At 58.2% G+C, this 16,927-nt stretch overlaps 4 protein-coding genes across 8 annotated transcripts in view; 2 read left to right on the top strand and 2 right to left on the bottom strand.

Annotated features, from left to right (window-relative positions):
• The window catches only part of ndufv3 (NADH:ubiquinone oxidoreductase subunit V3), a 40,826-nt gene that overhangs the window by 14,054 nt on the left and 9,845 nt on the right, over positions 1–16,927 (top strand). The window lies entirely within an intron of this gene.
• tmprss3a (transmembrane serine protease 3a) lies at positions 6–6,340 on the bottom strand. 2 transcript variants are annotated; one of them, XM_076016927.1, is made up of 13 exons: positions 4,872–6,337; positions 4,565–4,778; positions 4,323–4,436; positions 4,104–4,220; positions 3,257–3,380; positions 3,055–3,174; positions 2,927–2,973; positions 1,977–2,142; positions 1,633–1,802; positions 1,338–1,433; positions 1,118–1,260; positions 799–951; positions 6–143 (listed from the first exon to the last, which is right to left on the bottom strand). In XM_076016927.1, exons 2-13 carry the CDS (start codon positions 4,596–4,598, stop codon positions 24–26), a joined length of 1,404 nt encoding a protein of 467 aa, XP_075873042.1. In that variant the 5' UTR covers positions 4,599–4,778; positions 4,872–6,337; the 3' UTR covers positions 6–23. The 2 variants fall into 2 exon arrangements, with proteins under 2 accessions (XP_075873042.1, XP_075873041.1); XM_076016926.1 differs by having other exon boundaries at positions 4,104–4,436; positions 4,872–6,340.
• Positions 7,245–13,923, bottom strand: ccdc93 (CCC complex scaffolding subunit CCDC93). 4 transcript variants are annotated; one of them, XM_076016917.1, is made up of 24 exons: positions 13,722–13,923; positions 12,877–12,990; positions 12,686–12,780; positions 12,448–12,559; positions 12,131–12,229; positions 11,891–11,947; positions 11,712–11,812; positions 11,537–11,554; positions 11,229–11,265; positions 11,024–11,152; positions 10,819–10,869; positions 10,641–10,727; positions 10,438–10,554; positions 10,282–10,344; positions 10,130–10,203; positions 9,445–9,526; positions 9,228–9,302; positions 9,016–9,087; positions 8,635–8,743; positions 8,447–8,529; positions 8,322–8,359; positions 7,839–7,923; positions 7,605–7,718; positions 7,245–7,513 (listed from the first exon to the last, which is right to left on the bottom strand). In XM_076016917.1, exons 1-24 carry the CDS (start codon positions 13,800–13,802, stop codon positions 7,457–7,459), a joined length of 1,950 nt encoding a protein of 649 aa, XP_075873032.1. In that variant the 5' UTR covers positions 13,803–13,923; the 3' UTR covers positions 7,245–7,456. The 4 variants fall into 4 exon arrangements, with proteins under 4 accessions (XP_075873032.1, XP_075873031.1, XP_075873034.1 ...); XM_076016916.1 differs by having other exon boundaries at positions 10,438–10,557; positions 13,722–13,922; XM_076016919.1 differs by lacking the exon at positions 11,537–11,554 and having other exon boundaries at positions 13,722–13,922.
• LOC142882266 (U3 small nucleolar RNA-associated protein 14 homolog A) lies at positions 14,302–16,892 on the top strand. Its single transcript, XM_076016914.1, has one exon. The coding sequence runs from the start codon at positions 14,404–14,406 to the stop codon at positions 16,693–16,695; it is 2,292 nt and encodes a 763-aa protein (XP_075873029.1). The 5' UTR covers positions 14,302–14,403; the 3' UTR covers positions 16,696–16,892.

The raw sequence follows: 16,927 nt of genomic DNA, 5'->3' as shown, positions 1-16,927 counted from the left end.
GCCTCTTCTCTCCTCCGTCACCTTCAGGACGACGATGGCTGCGGCTGCTGCTGCTGCGGCTGCTGCTGCTGCTGCTGCTGCTGTGTCCGGGCAGGGCGGGGCGACGTGGCCGGAGGTGCAGCAGACGTCTGAGCTTCTTCTCTCTGCAACAGTGGAGCCATTTTTACACTCAGACCTCAGGACTTCTGAACAAAACACAAAATAAAATCTTTGACCAGGAAGTGGGCGGAGACACAGGGAGTGGGCGTGGCCAGTTTGAGAGCTGGTCGTTTCCATTTTTGATTTTTTTTTTAACTTGTGGGATGTCGGCAGGTCACATGATCATCGATAAACAGAAGCGTTGACGGACTTCAGCCAATCTGAGCCCCCGACTCCACAGCGTCGCCTTTCAACCCTGCCACCTGAAGAGGGCGCCAGAGGTTTGATTGACAGACGCAGTGTGTGTGTGTGTGTGTGTGTGTGTGTGTGTGTGTGTGTGTGTGTGTGTGTGTGTGTGTGTGTGTGTGTGTCAGGAACTGTTGACACAGGTGCCGGGACTACTTTCTGTACGTATCCCTCCGCAGCGGTCAGGCTCGACCCTCTGAAGGTCGGAGTTCATCTCGTGTTGACCCCGCCCACGACCCCTCACCCCTCCCCCACCTGGGCGGAGTGATACGTAGAGAAAATAGTCCCTCGGCCCCCTGCTGGTTGAGATTCAGCAGGTGAGTCGCTTCGGTTCGGTTCAGTGAGCCGAATCATTTGACTCGGCTCTTCCGACTCCCAAACGGCTCTTTGCACCGACGACCTTTGACCTCTGACCTCCATGTGCTGGCGGACCCAGCCCAGGGCCTGGGTGACCCGGGTGTAGACGCCCGGCTTGTTCCTCGCAGCGCAGCCGATCCCCCAGCTGGTGGCGCCCACGAGCTTCCACACTGACGACACCTCGCAGGCCAGAGGACCTCCGCTGTCCCCCTGGAGAGGGGGGTGAGGAGGGGGAGAGAGAGAGGGGGGAGAGAGAGAGAGAGAGAGAGGGGGGGGGTCGGGGGGGGGAGAGGTGCAGGTGTGAGGCTGGAGCCCAGCAGCAGCAGTAGCAGCAGCAGCAGCAGTACCAGTGGGCTCCAGCAGGGGGAGCTGCTACCTGGCAGGAGTCGGTGCCTCCCTCCAGGTATCCGGCGCAGATCATCCAGGAGGAGATGAAGCCCTGGTAGACCTCCGGCTGGTTGCACCTCCTGCTGGACAGCAGCGGCACTGCGGCCGAGCGCAGCACCACGCTGGTCTCGCCTGCAGAGGGCAGAGTGGGCGGAGCTACAGCACCGTGTGGGTGGAGCCAGAGTGAGTGGGCGGAGCCAGAGACTGACCGTCCTCCTCGGTGGCCCCCCAGCCGGAGATCCAGCACATGGTGCCGTCTGCAAACTCCTCACCATGGTTGGGGAGACAGATGGGCTCCACCAGGCCTGAGGAGGAGGAGGAGGGGGAGAGTGAGGAAGAGGAGAAGGAGGAGGAGTAGGAGAGTGAGGAGGAGGAGCAGGGTGAGGAGAAGGAGGAGGAGGAGGAGAGTGAAGAGGAGGAGGAGCAGAAGGAGGAGGAGGAGAAGAAGGAAGAAGTGGTCCTCCTCCTCCTCCTCCACCTCCTCTTTCTCCTTCTCGTCGGTACCATTGAACTCCAGCGTGGTCTTCAGCTTCATCAGCGCCACGTCGTAGTCCAGGCCTTTGGGTCGGTACCGGTCGTGGAAGACGATTCGCTCCACCGCCAGAGACTTCGCCCCATTGGACGGCTGCTCCGTCACGCCCACGTGCACCGCCCACATGGCCGGGTCAGCGAAGCTGAGGGAGACACGAGGTCAGAGGTCAAGTTGCCGACGCCCAAGTCTCGTCCACACCAGTGGAAGCAGGTGGCAGGAGGCGGAGTCACCTGACGCCAGAAGACACCTGGCCCACAGGAAGTGGAGCAAGTTCAGCAGAAGTTGTGAAGAAGCAGCAGAGGGGGAGGAGTCTCACCCGTACACGCAGTGAGCAGCGGTGAGGATCCAGCGTGACGAGATGATGGAGCCTCCACACAGGTGCTCGCTGCTGAAGTGCAGGCTCACCTGCCAGGGGAACTGACCCGGCCCAGACGCGTTGCCTCCCACGATGCGGCTCTGGAAGCCGGGCCGCGAGCCGCAGTCTGAGGAGCAGCAGCAGCGGCGGCAGTCACACAGTGGCAGTTCCACCCCGGACCACAGGGGGGCGCTGCAGCAGTACTGCAGGGCTTCTCGCTCTAACATGGCAGCTGCAGTCGCTCAACCAGCGCAAGTGATGGCTTCAACTGCAGACGTATTATGAGAACTGGACGGTCCAGAATTCAGTGAGGGAGGGATTGGATTCATTGACGGAACCACCGACCATGTGGTCTGCAGAGTCACAGTCACATGTATGTTGTCGTCTTTGTTCTCTTATTAATGCAAACACAAGTCAGGAGTCAAGAATCATTGCAAGAAAGAGCAAAACACCCTGGTGGTTCCAGGTGGTTCCAGGTGGTTCTGGATAGTTCTCGAGGTGGTTCTATGTGTTTTTAGGTGGTTCCGGATCATTTCAGTTTGTTCTAGTTGGTTCTATGTGCTTCTGGGTCTTTCTAGTTGGCTCTCGTTGGTTCTGGATGGTTCTAGGTAGTTCTGGGTTCTGGACAATCATGATTGGTCAGAGGTGTACCGTCTGCCTTCATTATTGTATTGCAGTCAGTGGGGAAAAAATGCTTTTTGGGCCACAGTGGGACTGTTATGCTGCAGTACCTCGAGTGGCCACTGGGGGACGATCAAGTCCTGTTTTAAATCACATAGCAGAGTTCCAGTGCGGCATCCAGTTCTTATGATAAATCCATGATGCAAACTGATGGAATGTTTCACTGTGTGTTTAATGAGTGGTGAGGTCGCCCCCTGCTGGCCAAGGTGCAGTACTGCACAGTTTCTCACCCAGACACTTGAGCGTGGTCACCTTCCCAGAGCCGCACGCTGCCCGGCTGCACACAGGAAGTGGAGGTGAGCAGGTGGGCGTGGCCACGCCCGGCGGTATTGATCCGGGGGGGGGGCGCTCTTCCTACCTGCTGGCTGTGACGTTCTGGAGTTTAACCGTCTCCCATTGGCTGAGGTTGATGGACACCAGGTGGTGCTGCAGGTCCTGATCGATGGAGGCCTGGGACACAAAGAAGGACTCCACGTACCTGAGGGAGGGACAGGTGATCAGTCAGGTGATTGATCAGGTGATCGGTCAGGTGACCAGTCAGGTGACCAGTCAGATCTCACCTGGAGTAGCCCAGCTGCCTGCAGGCCGACGCCCCCAGCCAGTTGTTCCAGCCCTCGGAGCAGACGGTCCTCCAGACTCCGCCCCTCTGCACCTGCAGCACGGAGCTCCGCCCACTCAGACGCACTGACACACCAGCAGCACAGCAGTCAGTGTCTCTGGTTCACGTCACATGACCTCAAATGAAGGGTTGCAGCCTAGCAGCTACGCTAATCTCTCACTCTCTCTCTCTCTCTCTCTCCCTCTCTCTCACTCTCCCACTGTCTCTCTCTCTCACTCTCTCTCTCACTCTCTCTCTCTCTCCCTCTCTCTCACTCTCCCACTCTGTCTCTCTCTCTCACTCTCTCTCTCCCTCTCTCTCTCTCTCCCTCACTCTCTCACTCTCCCTCACTCTCTCTCTCTCTCTCCCTCTCTCTCACTCTCCCTCACTCTCTCTCTCTCTCCCTCACTCACACTCTCTCTCCCTCACTCTCTCTCTCTCTCTCCCTCTCTCTCTCTCTCTCCCTCACTCTCTCACTCTCCCTCACTCTCTCTCTCTCTCCCTCTCACTCACACTCTCTCTCCCTCACTCTCTCACTCTCTCTCCCTCTCTCTCTCACTCTCTCTCTCTCTCCCTCTCCCTCACACTCTCTCTCCCTCACTCTCTCACTCTCTCTCTCTCTCCCTCTCTCTCACTCTCCCACTCTGTCTCTCTCTCTCTCTGTCTCTCTCTCTCTCTCCCTCTCACTCACACTCTCTCTCCCTCTCTCTCACTCTCCCACTCTCTCTCTCACTCTCTCTCTCTCTCCCTCTCACTCACACTCTCTCTCCCTCGCTCTCTCTCTCTCACTCTCTCACTCTCTCTCTCACCGCAGCCGAGCTCGTCCTCGCCGCCCTCGCAGTCGACCTCGCCGTCGCACTGCGCCGACGTGCCGACGCACCTTGACGAAGAGCCGCAGCGGAACTTTCCCACGCAGCTGAGACCCACTGTGCACACACACACACACACACACACACACACACACACACACACACACGGCTGTGACAGGTGTTTGCTGACAGCTTGCTGTCGCACGTCACACTTTCTACCTCCGAGTCCGACGCCGAGTGCCAGAGCCACGGCGGCCAGCAGGGCGGCGGCCAGCAGCAGCTCCAGGCGACGCCCCCACAGCCGCCACTTCCAGCTCTTGACCAGGTCGTCCTCTGGGAGCACAACGCTTTGTCAACAACAACAACAACAACAACACCATCGATCTGCAAGGTCACACGGGAGACTAAGGGGCGGAGCCAGAGAGGGAGTGGACTGTGGGCGGAGCCGCTGGGGGTCTCACCGGCCAGGAAGGGCTGCACCTTGGTGACCGGCATGCCGGGGCTGGGCGGCTGCTCCTCCTGCGGCTCCTCCTGATGCTCCTCCTCTGCCCGGGACTCGGCGGCGGCGGCGAAGCTTCCCAGTGGGCTGACGTCGAGGGTGGTGGGCGTGTCCACCGGCGGGAGGTCCTCCTCCGTCACCGACACCACCTCGATGTGCGAGGGCTCCGGTTGCTCCTGGAGGGAGACGATCCAACACGCTCATGACTTATTCAAGCAGCTGCACCTGCTGAGCCACCTGCTGGAGGGCAGCGGTCTTCAGGTACTCACTGTGGGAGCGGCAGAGGTGGAGCTGCTGGTGGTGGCGGTGGCGGCGGCGGCGGCGGCAGGGTCTGCAGAGTGACAGGAGGACACCTGGAGATGAGTTCAGAAAGTGTAGAAGATGTGAGGAGCAGCAGGCGTCACCTCGTACCGATCTCCACCGAGCTCTTCGTCATCGTGCCATCGCAGCTCCGCTCTCAGCCCTGACACCTCAGACTCCTCCCACCTCCTCCTACCTCCTCCTACCTCTGGACCTCCTGCTTCTGAACCTCCCCCTCCTGCTCCTCTTGGTTTTAGATCACCTGGTTCTGGTCCTCTTGCTACTGGTTCTCCTCACTCTGACTCCTTTATATGTCTGCTCCTTACTCCCTCCTCTCCTCCGTCTGGTCCTCCTACTGCTGGTCCGACCGTCTCTGCTGAGGTCCACCTGCTTCCGGTGCTTCTAGATCCCCTGGTTCTGCTCCTCTTGCCTCTGGCTCCTCCTCCCTCTGACTCCTCCTGCCTCTGACTCCTCCTGCCTCTGACTCCTCTTGCCTCTGACTCCTCCTGCCTCTGGCTCCTCCTCCCTCTGACTCCTCCTGCCTCTGACTCCTCCTCCCTCTGACTCCTCTTGCCTCTGGCTCCTCCTCCCTCTGACTCCTCCTGCCTCTGGCTCCTCCTCCCTCTGACTCCTCCTGCTGTGGCAACGCTCCAGAGAAGAGACACTGAGACACCTGAGCAGGTGTTTGTGGATCAGGTGACTCAGTGGCTTGGGTTTCATGCTGCCCCTGGAGGCCCCACGGTGCTGCTGCGGTCCAGCTGCTTCCGGCAGACTGACACAGCACAGAGGCACCGACTCCACTCTGAAAACATCTTTCACTCAGAGTCATCGATGCAGGAAGGAAATAAAGACCAGAAGTAAAAGCACACAAACGGCCTCTTCGAGGGGGGGGGGGGGGCGTAGGAGGCCTCACTGCTCTGCACCTCCTCCTGAGCGGCTTTGCGGGGGTGCTGTGCTCGCCCCCCCCCCAGGCCTGTTGCCTGGTGTGGGGCACTGCAGCGACGCGAACCAGCAGCCACACACACACACACACACACACACACAAATACTTATACAAACACAGGTACACTCACACACCCACGTGCACATCTGTACACTCATGTGCACGTACACATACACAGTTTATTGTCTGACTTATTCATGCTTCTGATTGTGTGTATTAATCTTGATGAGTTCAGCTCTTTATTATCTGAATGATCTCATTATTGGATCATTAACTATGCAAATTAATATCTGCTTTCTTTTACACAACACTTGTATATTGTTTCCAAAGTGCTGGTGACTGTGGCCTGACAGGACGAGGGGATGAAAACAGGTCCCACTCTGATCCTGAGCAGGACGTCTCCTCCCTGCTCCTATTAGCAACAAGCGTCTTTGTTTCAGTGAGTGAAGAGTGAGGACCATCAGTGAGGACCATCAGTAGGACCATCAGTGACCATCAGTGAGGACCATCAGAGAGGACCATCAATGAGGAACCCTAGTGAGGACCATCAGAGAGAACCATCAGTGAGGACCATCAGTAGGACCATCAGTGAGGACCATCAGAGTGGACCATCAGTGAGGACCATCAGAGTGGACCATCAGTGAGGACCATCAGTGAGGACCATCAGTGAGGAACCCTAGTGAGGACCATCAGAGTGGACCATCAGTGAGGACCATCAGTGAGGAACCCTAGTGAGGACCATCAGAGAGAACCATCAGTGAGGACCATCAGTAGGACCATCAGTGAGGACCATCAGAGTGGACCATCAGTGAGGAACCCTAGTGAGAACCATCAGTGAGGACCATCAGTGAGGAACCCTAGTGAGGACCATCAGTGAGGACCATCAGTGAGGACCATCAGAGAGGACCATCAGTGAGGACCATCAGTGAGGACCATCAGAGTGGACCATCAGTGAGGACCATCAGTGAGGAACCCTAGTGAGGACCATCAGTGAGGACCATCAGTGAGGACCATCAGAGTGGACCATCAGTGAGGACCATCAGTGAGGACCATCAGTGAGGAACCCTAGTGAGGACCATCAGTGAGGACCATCAGTGTGGAACCTCAGTGAGGAACCCTTGTGAGGATCATCAGTGAGGACCATCAGTGAGGACCATCAGTGAGGAACCCTAGTGAGGAACCTCAGTGGACTCCAGAGATCTGAAGCTGCCGTCAGTCCAAGTTCTCGTTAGAAAACTGCTGTTGTTAGCTCAGATTGATGTGAAGCTAGCAGTGCTAACACATCTCTGCTATGACATGAAATCACAGGAGAGGGTGGGGCTTGAACTGACCTCCAGCGCCCCCTTCAGGAGCACCACAGCACAGGTGAGGTGATTCAAACAGGGCCATTTCACAAACGGCAGCGTGAACATCTTGACTTTATTCAACAACAACGATCAGAAGAACACTTTTCACTTTTCACTGCCAGGTTGCAGGCGACCGTGACCCCCTGATGACCTCCAGGTCACTGCTGCTGGCCAACACGTCCAGTGGTGTTCAGCCACGTGAGCAGAGCTTGGCCAGCGGACTGGTGGTGGCACTCGCCGCAGGCAGCCAGCAGGTGGCGCCGCACTAGGAGGCTCCTTTGGCTCTCAGCTTGGAGAGCAGCATCTCGTTCTTACGACACTCCTGAAACCCAGAGGACAACCAGTGAAGAAGGACCGGCCCGGGCCCGGCAGCCGTCGGGGTTAGCGTTAGCGGCTAGCTTGTCTTTGTGTACCTCTTTAAAGTCTTTGACGGTCTTGAAGTAGAGCCTCTGCTGGTCCAGCAGCTCCAGGTACTGGTCGTTCAGCTGGTCCCTCCTCATCTTGTTCTCCTGCTTCTTCTTCTCCATCTGAAGAGAGACAACACTCAGGAGGCTAGGTGGCTAACTCCAGCAGCCCTGTTCCGTCCTACTGAGCGCGTGCAGAAGCTAAGACAGCTCTTTAGAAAGCGGCCTTGTGAGGGCGGCCACCTTGATGCGGTTCTGCTTGATGCCCTCCACGATCTGCTCCATCTGCCGGAGGAACTGCTCCCTGGCAGCGGAGGACGACATCGCCCTGCGGGAGAAAGACCGTGAGCTGACAGGTCTCCAGTGCCGCCTCCTCCTCCTCCACCTCCTGCTCCTCCACCTCCTGCTCCTACACCTCCTCCTCTTCCTCCTCCTACACCTCCTCCTCCTCCAACTCCTCTTCCCCCACTTCCTCCTCCTCCTCCCCCACCTCCTCCTCCTCCTCCACCTCCACCTCCTGCTCCTCCTCCTCTTCCCTCACCTCCTCCTCCTCCTCTTCCACTCCCTCCTCCTCCACCTCCTCCTCCTCCCCCACCTCCTCCTCCACCTCCTGCTCCTCCACCTCCTGCTCCTACACCTCCTCCTCTTCCCCCACCACCTCCTCCTCCTCCAACTCCTACACCTCTTCCCCCACCTCCTCCTCCTCCTCCTCCAGGCTCTACTCACTGCTGGAAGTTGTCGTGGATGGAGTTCAACAGGTTGACCTGCAGACAGGAATGACCGCTCAGATCATGTGACCAACCGCCGTCGATGTTGTGGGGTCATGTGACCGGGGCGTGGCCGCCACTCACCTCCTTCTCCAGGTAGACCTTCTTGTCGTCCAGCGTGTTGTACAGCGTGAAGAACTGCTTGGTCTCTTTGTGCGTCGCCGCCACTGCAAACAGGAAGCAGCGGCAGAGGGTGTGAGTGTGGCGCCACCGCCTGGCCGCCGCCTCGCTACTCTGCACCCCACCCCCACCCCCACCCCTCCTCCACCCACCTTGGCTGTAGAGCTCCAGGAACCTCTTCTGGTACTGCGTCAGCTCGGCCCGACTCGGCACCTCGTCGATCTTCCTCTGCAGGACGGCGATCTCGCGGTTCCTCCGAGCCTGAGTGGGGTCAGGGGTCAAAGGTCAAGGGTCAAAGGAAGGAGCTTTCATCCTGACATCCAACACTTGTTGTCCCAGCGGCGCTGCAACCAGCGACACTGTTGAAACACTCCTGGTGCTTCCGTCTGATCATGTGACTCTACTGTTCACAGCAGCTCTCAACGACCTTGACCTTGACCTCGATCTCCTCCTTGATGGAGCCGGTCTGGTTCCCAGCAGCAGGCTGGACCAGAGGCTCCTCCCACATGTACCAGTGTCAGTCAGCTGCTCACCATCAGCAGTCTCATCCTCTGCAGCTTCTCCCGGTCGGCCTCGTACTGCCGCTCGATCAGCTGCTTCCTCTCCTGCAGCACACACACACACACACACACACACACACACACACACACACACACACACACACACACACACACACACACACACTGCAGTGTGAGTGTGTGTGTCAGTGGCAGAGGGACGCTGCAGACTGCTGAGTGCTCTGGACCTTCTCCTCCTCAGTGTCCTGTCCTGCTGCTGCCTGCAGCTCCTCCACACTCTGCTGCAGACGCACCATCTCCTCCTGGACACACACACACACACACACACACACACACACACACACACACACACACAGTCAGTAGTCTGCATGTGTGTGTGTGTGTGTGTTTGTGTGCGTGTGCGTGTGCGTGTGCGTGTGCACGACTGAACGTGCACTCTCTCACCCGGCAGTGGGTGCGGAACTCCTGCTCCTGCTGCTTCAGGTTCTCGTTGGTGGTCACCAGAGTCCTCAGCTGGTCCAGGAGGCTGGAGAGAGAGTGAGAGAGAGAGAGAGAGTGAACGAGAGAGAGTGAGAGAGAGAGAGAGAGAGTGAGACAGAGCGAGAGTGAGAGAGTGAGAGAGTGGGCGAGAGAGAGTGAGACAGAGAGAGTGAGACAGAGCGAGAGTGAGAAAGAGTGAGAGAGTGGGCGAGAGAGAGTGAGACAGAGAGAGTGAGACAGAGCGAGAGTGAGAAAGAGTGAGAGAGTGGGCGAGAGAGAGTGAGAGAGAGAGCAAGAGAGTGAGAGCGAGAGAGAGTGAGAGAGCGAGCGAGTGAGAGAGAGAGTGAGAGAGAGTGATAGAGTGAGTGAGAGAGAGAGCGCGAAAGAGTGTGAGAGAGAGTGAGAGCAAAGTTGCAACCAGGGTGTGTGGCTCTTTATTGAAGCGACTCTGCAAACACTGCAGTCATGGAGGAAATGCAGCTGTTTGATGACTGACTGCTCTTCCAGTTCGGAGGGCCAGATCAGAAAGCTTCACGGACCACATATGGCCCCCGGGCCGTAGTTTGCCCACCCCTGGGTTGGACTGTGACGCTACTGCTACTGATGCTCTCTGTAGGCTGCGTGGAACCAAGCAGCAGGGGGCGCTCACCTGCTGTCAGCCTGCAGCTCCTCCTCCTCCAGGGACTCCAGCTGCTGGTCCAGCTTCTCTGAGAGCAGCACGGCCTGCACACACACACACACATTCCTGTTCAGGGCCGTATTTGGGACTTCTCAGCCTGACGGGATGCCGTGACCTCTGACCTCTGCCAGGCTCCTCTTGGCCGTGTGGCAGGCCGTCGTCACCTCGTCGTGTCTCTGCTGCAGCTGGAAGAAGACCGAGGGTCACATTAGTCCCCTCCTCCACCCCCTGACTCCACCCACCCCTAACTCCACCCACCCCTGACTCCGCCTCCTCACCTCCTGCAGCTGCTTCTTCTTCTGCTGGATGTGTTTCTCCAGCGAGGCGGCGGCGCGGCGCCGCTGCTGCGCCGGGCCGAAGCGCTCCTCAGCAGAGGAGGAGGAGCTCAGCTCCGACTGCTGCGGGGGGGAGTGGGAGGGGTCAACAGGTTAACTCACGCCAGGGGGACAGGAAGTGTAGCGGAGGGCGGGGGCGGGGCCACCTTCTCAGCGTACTCTGACGCCACCAGTTTGATCTCCTCCGACTGAAGAGCCACCAGGTGGCGCACTGCACTGGCTGTCAGCCCACCCTGACACACACACACACACACACACACACAGTGAGAGGAGGCTCCAGCAGCAGTGAAGGGGGCGGAGCTGAGTGAGTGAGGCCACACCCACCTCCTCTGCCACCGTGGCGGCCATGTTGCTCATCAGGGATTGGATCCTCATCTGGACACACACACACACACACACACACACACACACACACACACACACACACACACACACACACACACACACACACACACACACACACAGAGGGTGGAGGTGAGGCGCAGGGCAGGAAATGGTGTCAGCAGTGGGCGGGGCCAAGACGCAGCACCTCCTCCGCCTCCCGCAAGAGGTGCTCCTCCTCCTCCTCCTCCTGCTGCTGCTGCTGCTGCTGCTCCTCCGTCACCCCAGCAGGCACCACCTGCGAGCCTCCAGCTGGAGACCACTTCCTGTCCTCCACCTGCAGACAGGAAGTGGAGGTGAGAGAGAGAGAGAGAGAGGGGGGGGTACAGGGGGGCGGGCCGTTCGACACCGACCTGCTCAGGTTTGGACTGCTTGCTGAAACCATAGCGCCTGTATGGAGACACACACACACACACACACACACACACACACACACACACACACACACACACACACACACACACACACACACACACACACACACACACACACACAGTTAGAGGAGAGCAGTGGAGACGTGGCTCTTCGTCAACACACTGCATCACTGCAAAAATCAGCCAATCAGAGAGACTCCAGCTTCAGAGACACACACAGAGGTGGTGTAGCCATCATGCACACACACACACACACACACACACACACACACACACACTGTACTCACAGGAGGGTTTCTGAGAGTCTACACACAGATGGAGACACAGTGAGAATGGTGAGAGAGGGAGGAAGAGAGACAGGCAGACAGACAGACAGACAGACAGAGAGAGACAGACAGACAGACAGACAGACAGACAGAGAGACAGAGAGACAGAGAGAGACAGACAGTCAGTCAGTCCTACCTGCCGTACTCCAGCAGTGTGCAGTGAACTCTGGACTCTTCGTCCTGCAGCTCGCCAGCGTCCCTCTGCCGCCGGTACTTCCTGTGGGGTTTGTACACTTCCTGTTGGGGGGCGGGACAGCCAATCATCATCCTCCTGGTCCTGGACTGTCTCACCCCCCCCCCCTCCACCTGACTCACCAGCACGCCCAGCACAGCCTGCGCAGCCTTGTCCCGCCTCTGGAGGAAGTCCTCGTCCTGGAGGACAGAGAGCCACGTTAGCGGTAGCTGCGGGCGCTAGCAGGCAGGAGGCTCCGCCCACAACATACGTCCTAACCCACTGTCACGTTTCCAGGAACAAATCTCAGATCGTCAAGTTAAAGAGGGGAAAATGCTCCAGGGGTGCGGCCCCCTGCAGGCCGGGCCTGGTACTGCAGCTACCTGGGGCATGCTGTGGTCCTTGTGGAACTGGGAGATGGAGTAGGCCCGCACGTAGTCGCCCATCTCCTGCCTGGTCTCCATGGCTCTCTTCACCAGCCACTGCACACACACACACACACACACACACACACACACACACACACACACACACACACACACACAGCCATTATAACCTAAACACACAAGTTTAGCGTAGCTGCCTCTTTAGCTTTGATGCTACGCTAAGCAGGATCTCTCTCTCTCTCTCTCTCTCTCTCTCTCTCTCTCTCTCTCTCTCTCTCTCTCTCTCTCTCTCTCACTCTCTCTCTCTCACTCACCTGGACCACTGGGAAGACGTGGATGAAGTCCAGGCCCTGGATCTGATGGGGCTCCAGCCGGTGAGGACACTTCATCTTGGGCAGCGCCGACACTATTTTCTCCGTCAGCGCTCTGCCGAGACACCACGACAACTCATCCAGTGAGCGCCGCCCCAAACTCACAAAACACGCAACCAAACGCACACAAAGATTGGAGGGTGAGCGGCCGCGGTGCCTTCAGGGACAACCAGACACTCACATCTTCTGTCCGATGGTGGAGTTCTCCTGGAAGAGGAGGTCCACGTCGATGTCAAAGTTGCAGGTGGTGATGCACCAGGTCATCCCGCCGACCACCTGTGGAGGGCGCCATTAGTGACCGCCGCTGTGTGTGTGTGTGTGTGTGTGTGTGTGTGTGTGTGTGTGTGTGTGTGTGTGTGTGCGCGCGCACACCTTGTCAAACGGCGACAGGCCTTTGATGCGGGCTCGGAAGTATCCAGCAGCCAGCAGCAGCTCCAGGATCTCTGCCAGCTTCACGTTCTGCTCCTCATCCTCTCTGCTCTCCACCTGCAGGACGTCCCACACCATCGCTGACCATCAGCCGTCTCAATGTAGGCCCCTCCCTGCTCCGCCCCCCCACCCCCAACCTCCCTTCCCTCCCACAAAACTACCACAAAAAAAACTACACAGTTCACTGACTTTGAATTGCTTGGTGTTAAATAATGTTTCAATTGTATTGATATCTTTTAATTCAACATATTTGTACCCAGCGATCAATAAAGTGCAGGACTGACGGCTTCTCCAAAGCAACGAGATCAATAAGCAGCCCTGACTCAGAACCTGCGACTCCTTCAGCCAGGACGCAGTTGTTGTCAACGGTATTAATGGTTATTATTATGCTATTGCCTGCAGCCACGTAGGTTACGGGTTTGAACGCAAACTGTATGGAAACGGAAGCGAGTTAAATAAAGTTACATTCAAGACGACTCAGAAAATACGGGACCAACCCCGTCGCAGCGTTTCACCGTCATACATACAACAGGACGATTGTGTATTTTAAGGGACGCTTGGCAACGCTAAATGCGTGACGTCACGTGAGAGGGTAGACGCGTCACGACTCCTCTCTGCTCTCCGTCCGCTGTAGAACTTGGCAGAGGTTCGTCCCAAAGACTGAAGTGGTCCATCTCCAGCTGACTGACTCCCCCAGCTAGCAGCTAGCAGCTGGCTAGCGTCATACATGCTAGGCTAACGGCTAGCAGCGCCTCTCGCGGCCCCTCGGACGGGCTCCCGGGTCGCACCTGGATCAGGTTCCCGTCCTGGTCGTACTGGGCTCCCAGTTTGGACCCGGCTCTCACTCGGTGGAAGACAGACGTCGCCATGGTCCTGCGGAAGCGTCACACACAACTGCGTCACATGACCCACCGCGTCATCATCATCATCATCATCATCATCCTCCTCGTCATGTGACGACGTGCTGCTGACGGTGTGCGCACTGGCAAACCAGCAGGGGGCGCAATAAATCAATCCTGCAGAGGAAGTGAATAAAGAGAAGGTTGTAGTTGTTAATTTGTTTAACGTTGTGTTTTTTACTAGCAAACACCGCAGTATTGTATGGTTTAAAATTGCTTTGTGTGATGCGACGAGAGGCCTCATGAAAATTACACGAAGATGAACAATAAAGTAAATCCAAGTATTCAGAAATATCGCGTGTATCGTGTTTGTTTACAAAGTTATTATTATTATTATTATTATTATTATTATTATTATTATTATTATTATTATTATTATTATTATTATTAGTAGTAGTAGTAGTAGTAGTAGACGACACAAACAAAGTAGGATGTTAAGGGAGCGAACGAGAAGAGATTAAAGGCGTGTTTACGACAGTGTTGCGGCTTTGCGGCAGTTTTGCGACAGCGGCTCGCTTTGCGGCACACGTGTGTTCTCTCCTCTCCGCGAGCTGCCGTTCACTACAGCAACATGGCGAAAGCTTCCAAGAAGAAACTCTCCAAAAAGAGCGTCAAGAAGCGGCCCGTGGTGGCCAGAGAGGAGCCGGAAGTGGCCTTCGACGACGACGACGAGGACGAGGAGGAGCAGCAGCAGGAGGACATGGCGAGTGAGGAGGAGCAGCAGGAGGAGGAGCAGCGAGACGCCGGAGATGAGCGGAGGCGCCTGAAGCTGCTGGAGGCCATCGGCTCCCTGGGCGGCCGGCAGCGGAGGAGCCTCCCCGGCGGCGAGAGGTCCGAGGCCGCCGTCGACATGTCCGAGTTCAGCGTGGCCGCCGAGGGCCAGGGCGAGCGGCTGGAGCTGTCGGAACTGATCGGCACCATGGAGCGGACCCCCGCCGTCTCCAGCAGGAGCAGCAAGCAGCTGAAGCTCCTGCAGCAGGCCCGCAGGACCGCCGAGAGTCCCCTGAGCCGGCAGCAGGGCGAGCGGGTCCGGCGGGCCGCGGCCTTCCAGAAGGCGTCCGCCGAGGTGAGCCGCTGGAAGGGCGCCATCCGGCAGCAGCAGCGGGCGGAGCAGCTGGTCTTCCCCCTGCAGCAGGAGCCGGCCGGCCCGCGAGCCGTGCACGCGCTGGCGTGCGGCTGGAAGGCGCAGACGCCGCTGGAGCAGGAGATCTTCTCCCTGCTGCGCGCCAACAAGCAGCCCGTCCACGAGCCGGTGCTGACGCCCGGCGAGGAGGCCTCGCTGCGGGCCATGAGCCTGGAGGAGGCGCAGGTCCGCCGGGCCGAGCTGCAGAAGATGCGGGCCCTGCAGTCCTACTACGAGGCCAAGGCCCGGCGGGAGCGCCGCATCAAGAGCAAGAAGTACCACAAGGTGCACAACAAGGCCAAGAGGAAGGAGGCGCTCAAGCGCTTCGAGGAGGCGGCCCGGACGGACCCGGCCGCCGCCCTGGAGGAGCTGCGCAAGGTGGAGGTGGCGCGCATGCAGGAGAGGATGACGCTGAAGCACCAGAACAGCGGCAAGTGGGCCAAGTCCAAGGCCATCATGGCCAAGTACGACCAGGAGGCCCGCAAGGCCATGCAGGAGCAGCTGGAGGTCCACAAGGAGCTGACCATGAAGGTGGCGAAACAGCTGGACCAGGAGGAGGAGGAGGAGGATGTGGGAGAGGAGGAGGTGCTGCCTGACTTTGTCAATGACGCAGAAGGTGGAGGAGATCCCTCCAACCCCTGGATGAGAGGGAAGCTCTCTGAGGAGGAGAAGAGGAGCGACGCTGCGGCTCTCTCTGCTGGGGAGGAGGTGGAGAAAACTGCTGAGGAGGTGGAGGAGGAGGAGGAGGAGCAGGTGGAAGAAACTGAGGAGGAGGTGCTCCTCAAAGAGTTTGAGAGCAGGAGGAAGTTCCGTCAGGATCAGGAGGCAGCAGCTGGAGCTGTGGAGGAGGAGGAGCAGGAGGAGGTGGTGATGGACAAGGAGGAGGAGGAGGTGGTGATGGACAAGGAGGAGGAGGAGCTCTCAGAGTTCACTAATCTCTTCCGAGAACTTGCAGACGGTGGTCAGGAGGGGGTGCCCGCCACAAACACTGGTGCGCTGCTGGAGGAGGACCTGAGGAGGGTCAGAACTCTGGAGGAGGTGGAGCTCCTCAGTCAGGAGGAGGAGTCGACTCCTCCTCCTCCTCCACCTGCTGCTGCTGCTGGGCCCACTGAGCCAAAGTCCAGCAGGAAGAAGAGGAAGAGGAAGGTGGAGCTGAAGGAAGTTCTCACCAAAGGGACCAAAGAGGTCCAGGTGGCGCTGGCGCCGACCGTGGAGGACGGCGAGGCCTGGGAGGAGCAGCCGGACCAGAGGACCCTCATCAGGGAGGCCTTCGCCGGCGACGACGTGGTCTCCGACTTCCTGAAGGACAAGAAGGTGCAGGAGGACCGGGCCAAACCCAAGGAAGTGGACCTGGTGCTGCCGGGCTGGGGCCAGTGGGGCGGCACCGGCCTCAAGCCGTCCCGCGCCAAGCGCAGGAGGTTTGGCGCCAAACAGACTCTGACCCCGCCCCCGGCCCGGCGGGACCAGAGCCTGCCCGGCGTCATCATCTGGGAGAAGAGGAACGCTGCCGTGGGCCTCCACCAGGTGGCCTCGCTGCCCTTCCCCTTCCAGAACCAGCAGCAGTTCCAAAGCACCATCCGCACGCCGCTGGGACGCACCTGGAACACGGAGGGCACGGTGAAGAAGGTGACCCGACCCCGAGTGGTGACCCGCCTGGGCACCATCATCCCACCCATGGACCAGCAGCAGCTCCTGGAGGACAAGAAGAACTCTGAGGTCCTCCAGAGGAAGAAACCCTGAGTGTGTGTGTGTGTGTGTGTGTGTGTGTGTGTGTGTGTGTGTGTGTGTGTGTGTGTGTGTGTGTGTGCGTGCGTGCGTGCGTGCGTGCGTGCGTGCGTGCGTGCGTGCGTGTGTGTGCCATTCTTCAGAAGTTTTCCCATCACTTGTGTTTAAAATGTGTAAAATTCTATCCAATAAATCTCCTCTCCTGGTTTGAATGGACGGCGTGTGGATTCTCCTCAGTGTTTTCAGT

The sequence above is a fragment of the Nelusetta ayraudi genome, unplaced genomic scaffold (assembly GCF_046127955.1).
Source record: "Nelusetta ayraudi isolate G7.1 ecotype Tasmania unplaced genomic scaffold, CSIRO-AGI_Nayr_v1 ptg000241l, whole genome shotgun sequence".
Taxonomy (NCBI): Eukaryota; Metazoa; Chordata; class Actinopteri; order Tetraodontiformes; family Monacanthidae; genus Nelusetta; species Nelusetta ayraudi.
The sequence above is the reverse complement of the archived record's forward strand: the minus strand, read 5'-3'. Positions and strand labels throughout refer to the sequence as shown.

Excerpts from the sequence above, each read along its gene's own strand:
- tmprss3a (XM_076016926.1), bottom strand. The coding sequence starts at position 4,598 with ATGCCGGTCACCAAGGTGCAGCCCTTCCTGGCCG. Across the intron at positions 1,803-1,976 it reads GCTGCTCACTGCGTGTACGG|CTTCGCTGACCCGGCCATGT; the intron begins GTGAGACTCCTC and ends TGTCTCCCTCAG. Across the intron at positions 952-1,117 it reads GAGGCACCGACTCCTGCCAG|GGGGACAGCGGAGGTCCTCT; the intron begins GTAGCAGCTCCC and ends CCCCCTCTCCAG.
- LOC142882266 (XM_076016914.1), top strand. The coding sequence starts at position 14,404 with ATGGCGAAAGCTTCCAAGAAGAAACTCTCCAAAAAGAGCGTCAAGAAG.
- ccdc93 (XM_076016916.1), bottom strand. The coding sequence starts at position 13,802 with ATGGCGACGTCTGTCTTCCACCGAGTGAGAGCCGGGTCCAAACTGGGA. Across the intron at positions 12,560-12,685 it reads TCCACCATCGGACAGAAGAT|AGCGCTGACGGAGAAAATAG; the intron begins GTGAGTGTCTGG and ends GTGTCTCGGCAG. Across the intron at positions 11,153-11,228 it reads AGCAGTCCAAACCTGAGCAG|GTGGAGGACAGGAAGTGGTC; the intron begins GTCGGTGTCGAA and ends TCCTGTCTGCAG.